At 44.8% G+C, this 17,367-nt stretch overlaps 1 protein-coding gene across 3 annotated transcripts in view; it reads left to right on the forward strand.

Annotated features, from left to right (window-relative positions):
• The first annotated feature begins 337 nt into the window (after window positions 1-337).
• The window catches only part of ldb1b (LIM-domain binding 1b), a 28,699-nt gene continuing 11,669 nt past the window's right edge, over window positions 338-17,367 (forward strand). Inside the window, exon 1 of one of the 3 annotated variants that reach the window (XM_080464708.1) lies at window positions 338-827. In XM_080464708.1, coding sequence (XP_080320834.1) covers window positions 800-827 — 28 coding nt within the window. In that variant the 5' untranslated portion in view covers window positions 338-799. Of the gene's footprint in view, window positions 828-7,987; window positions 8,109-14,467; window positions 14,859-17,367 lie in introns of those variants that run through there. The other 2 variants (XM_080464707.1, XM_080464709.1) reach the window with 2 other exon arrangements.

The following is a 17,367-nucleotide window of genomic DNA, read 5'->3' on the forward strand; positions in this document are numbered from 1 at the left end:
TACATATTTAAAGGGAGAAAAAAGGACCCACATCACATGGTTGTTATTCTCTCAAATCTGCCTCTCAGGTCACTTTGACAGTCTACTCTCCCTCGCTCCCTCACTCTCCCTCTCTCCCTTGTTCTCTCACTGACTTGCTGACACACACACACACACACGCACACACACACACACACGCATTCTCTCTCTCTCTCTCTCTGGTACTCAGCCTCTCGCTCCCTCCCTCTCGCTCCCTCCCTCTCTCCTCCCACCTGAGCTGTAATTTGCAGGGCTGATGAGGGCAGAGCAGAGGCAGGATCAGAATTTGCCTCACTCCAGAACACACATGCACACACACACACACACACACACACACACACACACATTCACTTACACACACTCACTCTATCTCTCACACACAAATGGTGTGATTCACAGTGTACTGCTACAACTGAGAGAATCTGATCCTTTGTGTGTGTGTGTGTGCTCTTTTTTTAACCTCTTCTTCCCCTCTTTCTCTTTTTTCCTCCCTCGTCGTCACTCCCTCCCTCCCTCGTCTCTCTCTTTGCTCCTTGGTGGTGGTGTGTGTGCGTGTGTTTCTGTGTGTGTGCGTGTGTTTCTCTGTGTGTGTGTGTGTGTGTGTGTGTGTGTGTGCGTGTGTGTGTGTATGTGCACCGTGGGGATAACAGACGCTCATGTGAGCAGCCTCAGTGGCGGCAGTGACTGGTGAGAAAGAGAAGAGAGGAAGAGAGCAGGGATAACAGAGACACCACCACCTCCACCATCATTCTGATCGGATTCACACCAGACATGTGAGAAGATGTCCGTGGGCGGCTGCGCGTGTCCCGGTAAGTAGCTGCTGTGGTGATGGTTGCAGTTAACGACAGCCCTACAGCCGCCGTTGCCGCCGCCGCTGTTTTCACCCGCTGACTTTTCTTGGTCACTGTTGTTGTTATTGTGGATGAATTTTGGTTGGTGAGTGCAGCCACTGCCGTGGCGTGACTGGGGCAGAGAGGCTGGGGGGGGGGACAGAAGTGCCCCGGGGCCCTGGGGCTCTGTTTGCAAAGGCTCATGGGAGTTTGCCCTCTGTGATGGCTGAGAGGATGAAGAGCAGAGAAAATACTGGAATAGATGGGTCAGCGTGTAGTCTGCTTGTAGTTGCACTTTTATCCTCAGTTGAACAGGAAAGCGCACATATTGTTGTTCAGCTTTAAGATCGAACGTCGGGGATGTCTGTTGGCACATCTGGGCATGAAGTTGTTGCTATGACACCACTAATGCAACTTCTCCTCCACCAGTTGTTGTTTTTGTTGCTCCTGCGGATGATTTCCGACTCATGGCTCCGGTTAACTACAGACTTCTCCTTAAAGTCGACACAGATGTTACACTCACTTACCCGCCGTACAAGTCTTGTTAAAGCCCTCTCAAGAAAAGAGAAGGATCAAAGAATGGCATTTAAAAGGGCAAAGATCACAAGCCCGGATCAAAGGCTCGCCGGATTGATTCTGCACCTCTTTCCACACGAGACTCATTAATGAATGCTTGATGTTTTGCAGCTCGTTCAGCAGAAGTGTGTCGTTTAAAGAGAGGGGCCGATGCATTCAGACACATCTCAATCAGGTGCAGCAGCAGTTTTTAATCACTGCAGCATTTCTACTTTGATTTTAAGTGGCGCACAAGTTTAAGCATCCCTAAAGATGGAACTCCTGTTCCTGTTGTTCATGACATGGGGGTATGATAGGCTTGTTAGGGAGTTTCCATGTCGTTTTACCAGTGGTCCCCTGGAGTTGGTTGGAAGACGGTCAGCGAACGAGCAGCTGAGAGGCAGAGGAGCACACACTGACCTTGCCCTCACATGTTGCAATCATGCATTCCTGCTTATTTGTTTCTTGCAGTTTTGTTTTGGGTTTTTTTCCACCCTTTTCCTCTCACGTCTCTGTCTCCTGAGCGGTGGAAGAAACAGTTTGGCGGTCCGACTGTTTCTTGTCGCCATGTTTTTTAATAAAAATTGGTTAAAGTTGAGTAACAGCCACAGGCCATCTGGGAGCGGAGCCACAGAGAGCGACCTGGAGGCAGTGATATCCGTCATATTAGACCACCATATTGAGAGGTGTGTGACTTCTGAGGAACTCCCCGCTGCTACCAAACTGTTGTTTTTAGCGGATGACAGCAAAGAGATAATTCTTCTCTTTTTATTGACTTTAATCAGACAGAGAAGGAAAGAACAAGAGGAATAAAAGTAAGAAATAAACCCAGCGCTACTGCGCCTCGGGGCCCTATATATTATCAAGTGTTACAGCGATTTATGTAGCAGTCCTGATAGGATGTGTATCAAATGAAATATAATCCTATAACTCAAAACGTATTCATAATCATGATAGATGGACTCCGACTCTACCGTGTAATAATCAGCTGGAGGAGAAAGGGAGGAAGTAAGTGTGATGGAGTTGTCTTAAGTTGCTGCGAGTGGATGCATGAGGTGCTGTATCACCCTGATGAAGCCTCTTCTCCGCTCTCAGCTGACCAGGCCACAGTGGCCACGGTGGTCAGGCCTCAAGCAGCCGGCGGGATGTGGAGAGAAAAGTTCAGCCAAACGCTCTGCCAGGATCACATTTCCCTGGTGCCAGTCTCGACTTTAGTCATTACAAAGATGGAAAACTAACTGGTCCCATGTTTTGTGGTTTGGAAACTCTTTCGCTGACGGATCGTTTTAAAGGCGGAAAGTTTAGGAGGAGCACGCTGGGAGACAATGCCAGCTCCCGGTGCCTCGCGCAGTTTGCTGCCTTCAGGCAGATGAATGGACGAACGCGGGATTGAAGCTGAAAGCTGAACGATGTAGAGAGATACTGGCACTCTGATCAAACCGGGCAGATTCAGTATCAGCGGCAGGCACAAAGTCCCCCGACACAGCAGATAACAATTTGTCTGGATCGCACAATGGCACCGGGAAATGTGGTGCATCAGTGTTAAATGTAACAGCATGCACACCACAGTTTTCATGTGTGTCTCTGTGTGCGCCCGTTTTCAATCTGTGCGCAGTGCCCCATGCTACAAAGGCAAACGCTGCCACCTCAGCCGTTAAACAAGCTGCACAGCAGAGGCGGGAGCGTTTGTTTAGAACCGAGCCTTAGCTATCTTGCGGTCAGATTGCATACTTAATCAACGTGGTCATGGAAATTTCCAAAAAGACTTATGACTGCACTCTTGTGCGCTCTACTTTTGCTCTCATATTGTTCTCCCTGGCGTTTCCCTTTCTCTGTTGCCTCCATTTCTTTGTTTCTTCTGCCTCGTCCCTCTTGTTTTTTTCGACTGAACTCTTTTCAAATAGGTCGTTCATGTAGAGGAGCTTCCGAAACCCCTCTTATTGGTTTTATAGATGTCACGCCGATTTGTTTTAAAAGTCAAACGTGAGGGTTTGAACGTGAGGCTGATTTCTTTTTTGCTTGCACAATGTGCGTGATGAATAAAAGGTCACATATACCTACATGCACATATATACAACATGAGGTAACTGAAGAGCAGAGTAAACACTGGCTCCAAATATGGAACAATTGCTTCCATTCATTCGTGTCAACTGCAAATGAACCCAAAGCTCGACCCTACAGCACTGCTGGTTAATTTGCACATTTACTGCCAAGTTACCCCCCGCCCCTTTTTTTTTTTTTTTTTTTTTCACCTTTGCAATTCATTGACGACAGTCTGAGAGGCTTGATAGATCCCGCGGTTGTGAATCATCAAAGACAATATCATATGTAAATGATGAAACTATAAAATCTGTCTTTACCCGTTCTCGTTCTCCCTTGTTTACATTCCTGAGCCGTGTTCAACACCGAGGGATCCTCCCCCTTCTTGTGTGGGCTCGGAGCTCGTACGTGAGTGTGTGTGCGTGCGCATAGGCGTGTGTGTACATAAGCACACACGCAGCATGTGCCCCAACATGTGGATGACATAAACATTGGGGTAGAGGACGAGGAAATAGCTGCACAAAATGAACTTATTGTACAGTTGGCTCGGTGAAGCTGCAGATATTTTTCTTCGTGGTCAATTTAGACTCCAGGTTGACCTGCCTGACCTCACTTTACACCCCCCCCCCCCCCCCGTGTTTTCTCACCCATCCCCCCACAAGCTGTCTCACCTTCATCCTCTGATTACTCTCACTTCATTCTTCACACTACGCGTCCCGTGCATTTGGCGGATGGACACGACCTACTGAGTGCGCTGACCAAATAATTGATCCTTAATCAGCGCACATAGCGGGCGACAGCGGAAGCATCGCTCGATCGCGCAGTGCTACAAATTAGCGTTAGGGTTAAGATTAGCGTTAGTGTTAGCGTTCGTATTACGGTTAATGTGTGGGTAAAGGCCCGTCCAGACTTTCTGCATTGCGTGTCCCCAGACCGTGTGGAGACGGCGGGTGTGCACACGACTGCATCCATTCTACACTCTGGGCTCACTTCTGTGTAACAATCCTGAAAATATCGCCACTTCTGGTCGCGGCTATCTTTAATTGTTTTTAAATTGGGACTGTACGCCTGGGAAGACGGAGGATCTCCTCACACGGCCCACGAGGCTCTGGCGCGTGCACGGTCGGCGCGCACAATCCGCGCAGTCACAAAAATTGGGCGGATGACGATTTTGGCACCCACGTGGACGGAGGGGCCTTTAGCGTTACCGTTTGTGTTAGGGTTAGCATCAGAGTTTAAGTCAGCATTACGGTTGGAGTTAGCATTAGGGTCAGGCAGCGCAATCGGCGTATCTATGTGCAAATAATGGATCAATCACTTCGGCAGTGCGAAAAGCAGGTCGCGCAAATCGCCCCAAAGTGCTTTACATATACACCTCCATCCTGCCTTCCTTCCCCTCCCCCCGCCTCCTCTCACTCTCTGACTCCTGTGATTGCTAGCGTATGTTGCCTGGCTGGCTGGCTGGATGAGGCGAGAGGGGGGAGTGTAAGGAGGGAGGAGGAGGAGGAGGAGGAGAGGAAAGAGGGAGAGAGGGGAGAGAAGGGGGAAGGGACTGTGCCCTCTCATGCAGAGAGTCACATGGTGTCCCTGATTGGAGGAAAATGAGTAAAGACTGCAGCTCCGGCTGAAATGGCAACAGACAAAAACGCACAAAGGCTGAGCTGTTTAAAAACGGGTTGCACAACGAGAGACTGAAGAGGAGGAGGAGGAGGAGGAGGGTGTGACAGAGGGGAAGAGAGAGGGGAGTGAGCAGACTCTGAGGAGAGATGTGGATTAAGAGAGGATGAGAAGGAGGTGGGAGGGCGGCGAGGAAGAGAAAACAGGAGAGAGGAGAGGTGAGGACGGGGGGGAAAAGGCAAAGAGCAGCACAGCCGAGGAAGGAGACGGAGAGTGGGAGATGAGCACTGTTAGGAGGAGGAGGAGTGGGTGAGACAGAGATCAGACTGTGTTCCTATGTTTCTGCAAGGCTGAGCGGTGACGTGATTGGCTGAGGGTGTGTGTGTGTGTGTGTGTGTGTGTGTGTGTGTGTGTGTGTGTCGGTGGGGGGGGGGGGGGGGCAGACCTGACTCTGAGATCAGAGACAGACAAAATGGCTCCCAGAGAACAGAGAACGCAGCATCAGGGCACTGTCGTCTCCACTCACACATCTGTCAGCTGACACCAGCCGCCACCACAGCCACTGTCACACACACACACACACACACACACACACACACACGCGCGCGCGCACACAGACGCACACACACACACACACACACACACACACACACACATCTGAAAAGTGACAGTGTCAGGGGGCAAAAGCGACACTGAGGAAGATGATGGGTGATAATCCTGATCATTATTCATTTCAATATTCCTTTCTTTTTGATGATGTATATTAGATTGAAGCCGGCTCACAGTTGAGCCTTATTCTTATCTAATCCCTTCACCCATTGGCCTGTGATAACGTGTGACGCACTGAACTTGCCTTGTTGCAGTGTGTCTCTGTTCGCCTGCCAGAGAAAATCCTGAGTAGGGAATTCACCCAGTGAGGGAGAAAATACTGTGAGGCAGGATGAAAACAAACACACCGACTCGCCACGGCCACTAGAGGGGGCTGCTATCAAAGGACAGCCTCAGATTGTAGGTCAGGGTTTGGGTTTTTTTTGCCCTGTAATGATGCAGTGAAGCCCTGAGATCAGAGAGTGGAGCTGAAGGAGAGAAATGGAGCTCTGAATAACTCCAGCAGCATCATTTATATTCACTTTTACTGCATTTGCATAACAGCTTTGATTATATTGCGCTTTTATGTAAAGTCGGTGTTTTTATTTGCTTTTGCAAATGAGCCACGTCAATAACAATTTACTGTCTGACAGTTAAGAAATGCCGGAGAAAAAAACAAATGCTGGATCCTTAACCTAAGTAAAAGTACCAGTGCAGTGATGTCAAAGTGATGCATCACGGATAAAAAGCATTTGATAAAGGGAATAAAATGCACTTTAAGTCTTGAATAGAAGTACTCACGCATAACAAGAGCTTGATTAGAAATGTTTTGATCAGCGGATAAGAGATGCAGACAATGAAGTATCAATTCATAAAAACACAAAATGTGATTTAGCTTTTTCGACTGAATATGATGAATAATAAATCAAGGATCTTAAACGTATAAAGAAAAATCAATGCTCATCTGTTGTTTTGCAGTATTTTATGTTTTGATTCACTAAGGTCACCAACACAAAGGGACTTCTTGACATTTACCGAACCACCAAATATCATCGTAAAGCCTGCGGTTCCCTCCATCGTGGCAAATTGTCTCTAAAGACACGTTCATCCGTCCAATAACAATAACACCTTAAGCACCTTAAGGCGTTCAAGCCGATCCCAGCGGACTGACCGTGATGGAAAATCCTCAACAGGTTGGTCATGGGGGAAAACACAGAGACACAGGCTCACATTCACATGCAAACCACTACACCACCTTGAAGCCATTAACAAAACATTTCACATTTCATTTGTTGAAGGAAATCCCTGCAGGGGGTGACATGCAAACCACACACAGGACGGCCCCAAACCTGTAATCCACCTGGGGATATTGTCAGTTGGGGGGGGGGGGGAGTACTTACCATCACACCACTGTGACATTAAGAGTGTCAAGTCTGAACACTAAAGATACAATTGTTTGACATGACAAACCAGAATTCAACTCCCTATAATACATTTATGCTGTAGTCGAATGAGTTGGAGATTATTTTAGCTGCTTTAAATGACCCGGGGGGCTTGAATCGATGACAGTGTTTCACATTTTTGCACATAAGTCGTTCTGCTTTGGAGTTAAAAGCTGCCTCGGTGGAGTGAGATTAACTGTAGTCTGAGTTGTTCCTCTGACTCTCGGCCTCTTTCATCTAAAGCTGGCCAGCCTGCTCACTTAGAGCTCATTCGTCCCAAAGTGGCAGATTGTCTTTCGGATCTTTTATCAGAGCTGAATCAAACAGCGAGATCTCTGCCCCTCCATCTGATCCAAAGATGAGAGTAAAGAAGCCCGAGCTGCCAAATGTATAAAACCTGCCAGACGGTGAACAGAGGAAAAGAGCCCTGCAGACCGTTTAAAGCATGAATTTGACGCCATGAACTGATACATGTCGCTTGAAGGAAGAAATGCAGTGAATGCCGGCTCAGGAAGCAGGAGGAGTTTGTTTTCATTCCTGTTTGGGTGAAGAAGAAAAAAACTGAGAAAGAAAACAAGTCCTAACTGATGCCAGTCATTGTGAAGTCAGCTCTCGTGTTTGGGATCAGTTCAGTCAAGGTTTTCTTAGCAGTCACACCAACATGAGGCTGTTCTCAGATCAGCTGTTAAGACTGTGGTTGAAGGGAGGGTGACGGGGATGGCTGTTATCAGAACTCTGGCAGATGGATGTGCCATTCACTTTCCTGTTGACTAGTAAGTGGAAGTGGCACGCCACACACATTCACACCCAGTGACACTTGCACGTACACGCGCACGCACACACTGTAGGCATCCTTTTCACCCCTCCTCGTGCCCCTGAGCCTGACAGGCTGGACATGGGAGATATCAGCGCGAGGGAGAGGCATGAAAACACAGAGCCAGTCTGTGAGTGTGCAGCTGTGAAAGTGCGTTTGTAGGTGACAAAATGGCGATGTCAGAACAGCTACAATCTGAAGGAGGTAAGTCTGTCTTGCCAAACCTTTTTCCTTCTTGTCTCTCTCAGATGATTCAGCAACAAAACCCTCAGAGGTCATAAAAAGAACCAATCCCGCTCAGAAAGAGAACGTCTGGCTGTTCTTTTCATGCACATAATCTCTGGCAGAATGCAGAGAGATGCTGTTACAACCTTAACCTGCTCTGCTTTTTTTAATTGACTTTGACAAAGGTGAATTTGAACATGTTGCAGTTGTGGTTTTAAGTGTAAGCTGAGTGAAAATACCTCACTGTGCACTTGAGGAGTTTATTCAGCCGCCACATGTGCCAGCTTTAATCACTTATTATACATGGATTTATGGCTTTAGGTGTGAACGTGCAACTGTAGGTTGGAAAATGAGGATAGCTGGTGAAGTGAGAGCTATGCGGCTGTGTGTGTGTGTGTGTGTGTGTGTGTGTGTGTGTGTGTGTGTGTGTGTGTGTGTGTGTGTGTGTGTGTGTGTGTGTGTGTGTGTGTGTGTGTGTGTGTGTGTGTGTGTGTGTGTGTGTGTGTGTGTGTGTGTGTGTGTGTGTGTGTGTGTGGGCCCCACTGGTTGGGGTGCTGGTGGAAGATAAGGCCTGCCCTATGCCTGAGAGCAAAAGAGACGGTGTGTGTAAGCCCTTCAAGCCTTATCCTGACACACCTCCCACCCCCGCCTCCTCTCCATCACCCTGCTCCACACACACACACACACACACACACACACACACACACTGGGGATTAACCTCGTCATGTACCATTTCAATGGGTGAGCTTTGGAGACACACACACACACACACACACACACACACACACACACACACACACACACACACACACACACACACACACACACACGCACACAGGATTAACCCTTGTGTGTCCATTTCCATGGATGTTTCTTAGCCTCTCTCCGGTTGTGTCAGCATTGACTGCTCGTGTTGCCATGGTGACAGGGGCCAGCAAATGTAAGATAGGCAAATCCTCATAAGTCACCCACAACACACACTCTAAGCTAGCAGTGAGCACACCTCCCCCTGGCTCCAGACACACAAAGATGGTGCTGAAGGACTGACAGCCGCCTCGCGAGCTGTGAAGTGCTCGTGTCACAGGCTTACCATGGTCAAATCAACATACATAAACTCAGCACGAGCATCTTTGTCACCGGTCGTGTGAGACACGGGGCCTCACGGCAGCTTATCCTCTCCGCGCCTGGCTCGGGAGACGCCGCACTTCAACGTGCCGCCACTTTCAGACGTCAGACTTTCCTCTTCAGAGTGACTGTTTGCATTTAGCAGATGTGACGAAGATGTTCAAATCCTTTTGAACAAAGAAACAATTCCCTACTTAACCAGGGGTGAAAACCATCAATCGTCACATTATTGTATTTTGGGGTATTTCAGTCAGTTTTCTTTTTCATTCTACTCATGTTTCAGTGAAATTAGACCATGTATTATATTCTTCCACTTTTAAATCCATTAGATACTAGTGAGTATGCTCACAATGTGAGTTGATACTCAAACCTTTTGATTTGCACTTTTGTTGCCAATAACTTTATCTTCAATGTTTATATCTATTCTTTTTTTGTTTGTCCTTTTATTGTAGATATTTTTAAGGCAACATTAATCCACCAACAATCCAATTAAATATGGTAAAAAGGAACAACTACTTTGAGTACTTTATACTTTTTTTTTTTTTTAAGCAAAAGCAATTTTACTTGTGTTTCAGAATAATTCAATGATGTAACAGAAGTTGTACCTCAATACAAATTTTAAGTGTACTGCTTTCACGTCTGTGGTTAACACAGGACAAAGGTGTGAGAAAATTGTCCAAAGATATATCACACTGTAGTGAATGATGGAGGAAAGGTGACGGAATCTACTGGTTATCTATCAAGCTCCATCCATAAATCCACTTTATCTAGGGTTGCGTCGCAAGGTGTCGAAATCCACCCCAGATAAAACTGGCAAACTCTCCAGACATGTCACTACTCCACTGTCGTACTAAGACGAACATACATCCAGCCACCTCTCAGCAATTTAAAATTAAAGCATTGTACTACAAAACTATATGTGAAACTGTAAATGCGGTCATGTTACTTTCTTAAAAATCTGCATAAAACATAAATTTTACCATCTGCAAAACAAACTGAAGCATGAGAAAGCTCATCTTCAAAGAATCTCATCTGCTTTTTTCCAAGTTATGAAGTCAATGTTTGTGTTATTACATACACACTATACAGAGAGTTAAAAATGAACACAGAATGCGTTTTCAGTCTTACTTTACACGATCAGTTACATTCACCCACTCAGGCTCTGTTTACACGAGAAGCGTTTCACATGACAACACCTATTCCGTTAAAAAAAAGGAGTGTGTTTACATTGCAGCAGCGGACACACTGACAACGATGTGGTTAGTATGCCGGGCCACTGGAGGGCACTGTTGCTTGATTTTGTAATGAAATCACTCTAACGTGTGCAGAGAACAAAACGCTATACACGTTAAGAAAATGGAAAGAACCAGACATCCGTGTGGACTGTTGACGTATCAGATGCTATCAGGAGTCTCAACTATAAAACTACTGACATGGAGGATAAAACTAGAATACGGACGAGCGAGTCATACCACTACGGTCCGCCATGTTTGTTTACAAGTGGATGAGCAGAAGGAAGAGGAGGGAGGGGGAGAGATATGCGCATGCGCAGTAAGAGCGCTCCATAGCCTCCGACAATCTCTGCAGGAGGAAATAGTGAAAGAATCTTTATACCTTGGGAAAAAAAACCTTTGCGGATACAGTGGATCCACACACCGGTGTTGTGTAAACGGAACCCCCTAAAGGAAAGAAAGTTTTGTGGATACACTCGTATTCGTAGTGTAAACGGGGCCTCATACATCAGCTGCCATGGAAAGTGCTTGCACAGCAATGGGGGCAACTTTGAGGGTCAGTCTTGCCCAAGGGCACTTCAACACATAGAGGGGGAAACATGGGGGAATGAGCAGCCGACCACGGGATTGGAACACAACAAACTAAGAAAAATAATGATAATTCAACAACAACAAAAGTATTGCTGATGTTAGTCTGCAAGGCCGTCAGTGTTCACAAGATCAGTTCTAGCCATGTGGTTAACACACACACACACACACACACACACACACACACACACACACACACACACACACACACACACACACACACACACACACACACACACACACTATTCTATTCTATTCTACCTAAAGACTTTCGCTGGAAGCCACAAGTCCCCTCTTTGTTTTTGTGGATCTCATATATTTTCAAAATCAGATAAAGGTTATTGCATCCACAATTTATTTTTGCTGCTGTATCCAAACTGTGCAGTTGAAATTCATAATGATTTTCCAGCATTACCGATCAGCACCAGCGTCCTCTGTGAAAGCCGACTGTTTCCACAGAGCAGCTCACAACAGTAGCTTAATTTGCGAATAAATCATTTATGAAACGTTGTGCTTTCCCTCCCAGTGTACATGGGTGGTGTATAAATCAGAGCCTCGCTCAGCGCCGGCGGCTGCAGCGTCCTTAAGTATTCACAATGAGAGCAAAGTCCTTCAGTGGCTGGAAGGAAACCGTTTTTCAGCCTGGATGTGGGATCATCTGTAAGTTATATCTTTCCTTTAGGGATGGATACTGCATTCTGTCTGTCAGATTAGATGTGACACGCACTTGCATGAATATATGAACAACTGCTAACCTAATACTCCTTGTTCTTTTTATATCCCAACTTTGGCCATATGGGTGGAATCTCGCTGGCTGTGATCTGAATATCTGATTATAATTTCAGGCGATTTAAGCAGATTTACAAGCCGGTGGGATTCTCCTTTTGGCTTAGTGTTTTTGCGTGTGCGTGTGTGTGAGTGTGTGTGCGAGCCTGCAGAAGGAGGGTGGAAAAAGAGGAGATTCCTAATATTAGTGGATTTACTGTCCCACTTCAGAGACAGTTGATTGTATAAAGTCGAAGGCACATTTAATTGTAAACAACGCCAGTGTTTTATCTTCATGTCATAGCTTTGTTTTGGGATCTTAATCTGCTTTTGACTGATTGAGCTGCCGTGCATGCATCACATTGGATTGGGAAATGTGAAAGGACAGACTTCTGTAACACAACAAAGGATCCTTTTACTGCCAGATAAAAAGGAATTTCTTTATAACAACAGTTGTTTTTGATACTACAAGTTGTTCTGCAATCATTAGAATAAAAAAAAAAAAGGTACACAACTCTTTCGGTAAATTGTGGTGTGACCACTGAAACCATCCGGCTTTATTCAAATCAGGTTGGCAGTGCCAGAGGGCTGGAGCTGATCCCAGCTGATTGTCGAAAAAGTCAGTTGACACCCTCAACCACAGGGGAAACACCGAGAGACGGGACTGTCAAAAAGATCTGTGTTTTTAGACTGAGGGAGGAAACTGTAATACCAAATCCACAGGAAGAACATGCAAAGTCCACCCAGAGATTCCCCCAAACCAGGAAAGAGTATTACTAACCAGTACTGTGGCCTGCCACCATAAATGACTGATTTAAAAATGACAATATGAAACGGTTCTGCAAAAATGTCTCACAACATGAAATCTTATCAATTCGTCTACACGACCAGGCTTGAGAATCACAATCTTCTGGGGAAATTGCATCTGATAAAACACTATAAGAAGAGTGTCCCTCTACAAGAGGAGGAAAGAATTCATACAGACACAGTTATCCTATCTGAATCATACGGTTGAATGACTGATGCTCAGTTATTGACAAATTCTCCATTATTTTGTCAACTTGTAGCTCTAAAGTTTGACGTGATAGACAGTGAAGCGTTATAACACATCAATCAAAATCTAAAAATGTTGCCAGTAAAATATTCAAGGCCCATGAATGTGTTTTTTGCTCCCCAGTTATCAGGAATAGAAAAAGTGTTTGTTTTTCATTTGGACTAAATCAAAATCGATATATTTTCATAGGATTACAGACGACAGGGATGGAAGTAAACGTTGACATATTAGAGAACAACCAGGCTTGAGGGACTTTGTGCTGCAAAGTTTACATGTTCTCCTTGTGTGTGTTTTGTCTGTGTATTACAGTTTTCTTCCCAGAAACATGCATTCGAAGTTTAGTTGTGACTCTTAAACTGCACATAGACGTGAATGTGTCTGTCTGTCTGTGTTTGCCCTGCGAAGGACTGGTGACCTGGCCAGAGTTTACCCTCACTTCACCCATAGTCAGTCGGGATCGAGCCTCCCGCAAGCCTGACTTGAATAAAGTGGCAGATAGACGAATTGAAAAATAAGTAGATTACATTTTAAGAAATGCATAATATGCATGTTTGCGCAGTAAATAATTGCAACAGAGCTGCAGAGTATGCATGACAATAGAATAATGGATTTATTAAGTATAGAATATTTTAGATGCTGCAATTTAGAAAATACACTGAAAAGCAGACATTTAATCTCAATATGTTTTAAGCTTTTTTTGGGGGGTGTATTTATTTTTTCATTCTAAAAGTATTCCCTCTGGGATTAATAAAATGTTTCTATTCTATTCTATTCTATTCTAATGATTCCTTTGTATTTGAAATAATTCACAAAATGAAATGAGTTAGAGAAATCTAATTCCAAAATAATTGAAAGCTATAATGTAGGCACAGTATAAATACAACTCTGATTCTCCGGAACAAAACTAGAAGAAAACAATGATTGAATGACTTTCTACTGTATATGCATGGAGGTTTGAGGGCTGTGCATCTTTGATGAGACATGTATTGAAACCTCTGGGGACAAATTAAACTGGTCTCAACTTTCCCAAACACCAGTGTCACATTTATCCCCAACGATAGAAGAAAACTCAATAAGACTGTGATTTCAGAGCAACACTACACTTTCTGACAACGGGTTTTGTTGTACTCGCTGACTTGCAAAACTTTTCAAAGTTTAGTTTGCACTTACTAACATGAGCTTGTTCATTTATAGCTGCATCACTACTTTAGATATTGCTCACCTACAGAGAGGGGGAGGATGATCTTAGCCTCTCTGACCTGGTGCTGGCTGTCACTGTCTTCAGCTCAGTTGTTTGCAGCAATATGATGTGCACTAATTAGACGAACGTGAAAACCACTTTGCAGTCAGCATGATCTTTGTTTTCCACACACTTCCACTCGGCTGCATTAGGCCAATTCCCATCTGTGTCAGTTACAAGGATGGGATGGGATGCAGGGAGGAGGAAGGGAAAAATGCTTACCAGACAACCTTTATGTGCAGTTGTGCATTAGTGGGGGAGGAGGAGGAAGAGGAGAGAGAGAGAGAGAGAGAGAGAGAGAGAGAGGGAGAGAGAGAGAGAGAGGGTGGCTGGCGGTGCTGGGCAGGAGAGAGGAGCAAATGCATTGCAGAGGGAGAGGAGGAGGAGGAGGAGGAGGGCCTACAGCTATTGTTCATGTCCTCCCGTGAACAAAGGGCTCATCGGGGTCCGTATGTAAACCCACAGCAGGCTTCAGCCCACTGACAAGGCCTCATGCGGGACAAAACATAACCAACCGACTCCCGCAATTTCGGCGTGATTCCGCGTCAGTGTGTCGGTTTGAGGAGGATTTTTATTGATCCCGGTGAGGGGGACGTATTGTGAGGCTACGCTGCGTCCAGCCAGCCGCCGTCGAGCGGGCCTATCGCTCTTTACGCACGGAGCGTACACACCGTCTATCATCACGGATCTGTAAACAGCGATTTTCTCATTGGACTTCTCCGCAGGTAAAGCCTCGCTTTTTAACCCCCCAAAAACACTCACTTCCAGTGCAACGCCTCGCCGCCCCGGCGATTAAAACGAGGCTCTCCGACGCGCCGCGGCTTTAATTTCTCCAGGTTTTTTTTTTTTTTTCTCGGTGAAAAGGGATTTAAGGCTAAAGGCGTTAGCAGCGAGGCTAAGTGCTTCACTGTTTGTGGCTAGCTCCAGTTAGCCGCTGCTGCAGGCCGACAGAGCTGTGTTGTGAACTCTTGAGTGGGTAAAGAAGCGACGGGTGTTCACACTGTTCTGCTTATGCTTGTATAACTTCATCGTTTGTTCAAACCGAGGTTACCACCCCCCCCGGAATCCCTGGAAATAACGTTTATTTTCACGTCACAGCTGAGCTAGCGGCTACATGCTAGCAGTATGCGCTTTCTAATTGCCTTTGTAAGCTTCAGCCTCACTTCAAAATCTGCTTTTACTGTTTGTCTCGTCACCTGCTAATGTCACAGATTTGTCTTATAGGAGTCAAATGGAGCTCGAATCGTGTTTAAAAGTTCGTGTTGTTGTGTTGATGTGAGTAGAGGCTGCTGTGGTTTATATTCGGATTGGACACTTCTTTAGCACCATGGTGGCAGCAGTCCACTGCCACCACAGGCTTCTTCAGTCCAGAGGACACTTCTTTAAAACTGGCTGGATTTGAGTGTGTGGAGACTTAATGCTGAAATGTACCTCCACGTCTGAAGAGGGAAAAACTCAACTCAACCTAAGTTACAGCGACAGATTAACCTTTGTTTTCTTTTTGTTTTTTTTTGCTAATGTAATGTTCCCAAAAGCGTGTTTTGACTAAAGCTTTAAATCTGATGAAATCCACTGTCACATTTGTGAAACCTTTATGATATATGAGAGAATATGATCATGCACAGTGGTTTCACATGTAGAAAACAAGACAATGTACTTCGACCTGGAGAGATTATCTCAAAAAATACTAAGGATTAATTAAAATATATCGTTTAACTGAAAAACCTGTTTAGACCCAATATCCCACTTCATCGCCTGTCAAATATATAAAGAATTAATCTGTGAATGCTAAATATGATTGCAATCACAGTATCTTATTTGTGAAACCTTATCCCTTTCATTAAAATGCATGGAAATTGACGTGCAGATTAAAAAATTAAAAAATAAGTTTTAATGAATGTTAAGTGTCTATGGGATAATCCGGTTTAGATTTGACAGTTAATTCTGTAGTGGGATTTAATCAAAGCCAGGCTCTTGGTTGTCTCCATGAAGGGGTGCAAAATGATTGAACATTTTTATGAATAGCATAAAGGTTTGAGTTTCTGTTGTAAATAGGATAGGACTGCCCCGAGTGTGTTGGTTTTCAGACAGAACTGGTTGTAGTGAGGTGCAGATGTGATATGATGGCGGTTTCACACTTATCAAAGTGAGTTTGGTACGATATACTAGTTTTACATACACTGTTCAACACACTTTCACAGGGTAAGGAGCTGCTGATGTTTCACGTGTTGCTGTTTGCTTGATTTCCCTGAACTTTTCTCTTAATTTAAAAGTATTCAGTTTTGAGTGTGTTTGCAACTTTAGAATAGGCTCGGCTGAATTAGATTTGGAATCAGATGAGAGGATGTGTGCATGTTTAGCTTGTGTTATGTATATAGTGACTTGTGTTTGCTTGTAAGAGAGAGGAACATGATTCCCCGTGGAGGAAGTGGAGTCCAGCTGATGTGATTGTGACTGCCTGTCATTAACCGCTAACAGGAGAGGAGAGGAGCTAATGGAGCTCTCAACAACTAATGGACACATAACCATTGATTATTTATTTATTTATCAATCTTCTGGCGGTGCATCCAGCCCTTAGCACAGTGTTGCTGGCTCACGTAGTAAACAGCTTGTTTTTACTCCAATGAAGGCAGCGCTTCAAACGGAGCGATGGATGTTTTATAGCTTTTCCCGCTGAGAACATTAAGACCTTGTGTTGTAGATCTGCTCTCTTGATGGAAAACTTTGGTGGTGTTTTCTGATTTATTTACCTTCATGTCTGAACGGCTATGGTAGCCCTTAACCCTTGTTTCTCACACGGTAGAGACCAGATAAAAAACATGTTGGCACATAACTCATCCACTTCAATTTGAGCTGTTGTTATTGAACTGGAGATTGATTTTCAATAGATCCTTGAATAGGTGACTGATTCTTTAAAAAAATTAACATGACATTTATCACTGTGACCCCTGTCAATCAATCGGACTTTATTTGTACAGCAGCTTCTGTTCAATTTAGTGCTGTACAAGCGAACAGAGCACTGAAACAAGGAGAAGCCAATAAGTGATCTTGAAAAGTAGAACTGACAACACAAAGTGGGAATGAACTCTAAAGTAAAATCAAAGTTAGCAAAAGGTTTTAAGAATAAGTCTAGAAAGCTGTACAAAGCCATGCTGAAGAGATTGGTTTATGAGTTGTTGTTTTTTAAGCACATATTTGCTTCCAAACATCAGGGAAAGTATTCCAGCAACTTGC

This window comes from Lipophrys pholis (assembly GCF_963383615.2).
Source record: "Lipophrys pholis genome assembly, chromosome: 5".
Classification (NCBI taxonomy): Eukaryota; Metazoa; Chordata; class Actinopteri; order Blenniiformes; family Blenniidae; genus Lipophrys; species Lipophrys pholis.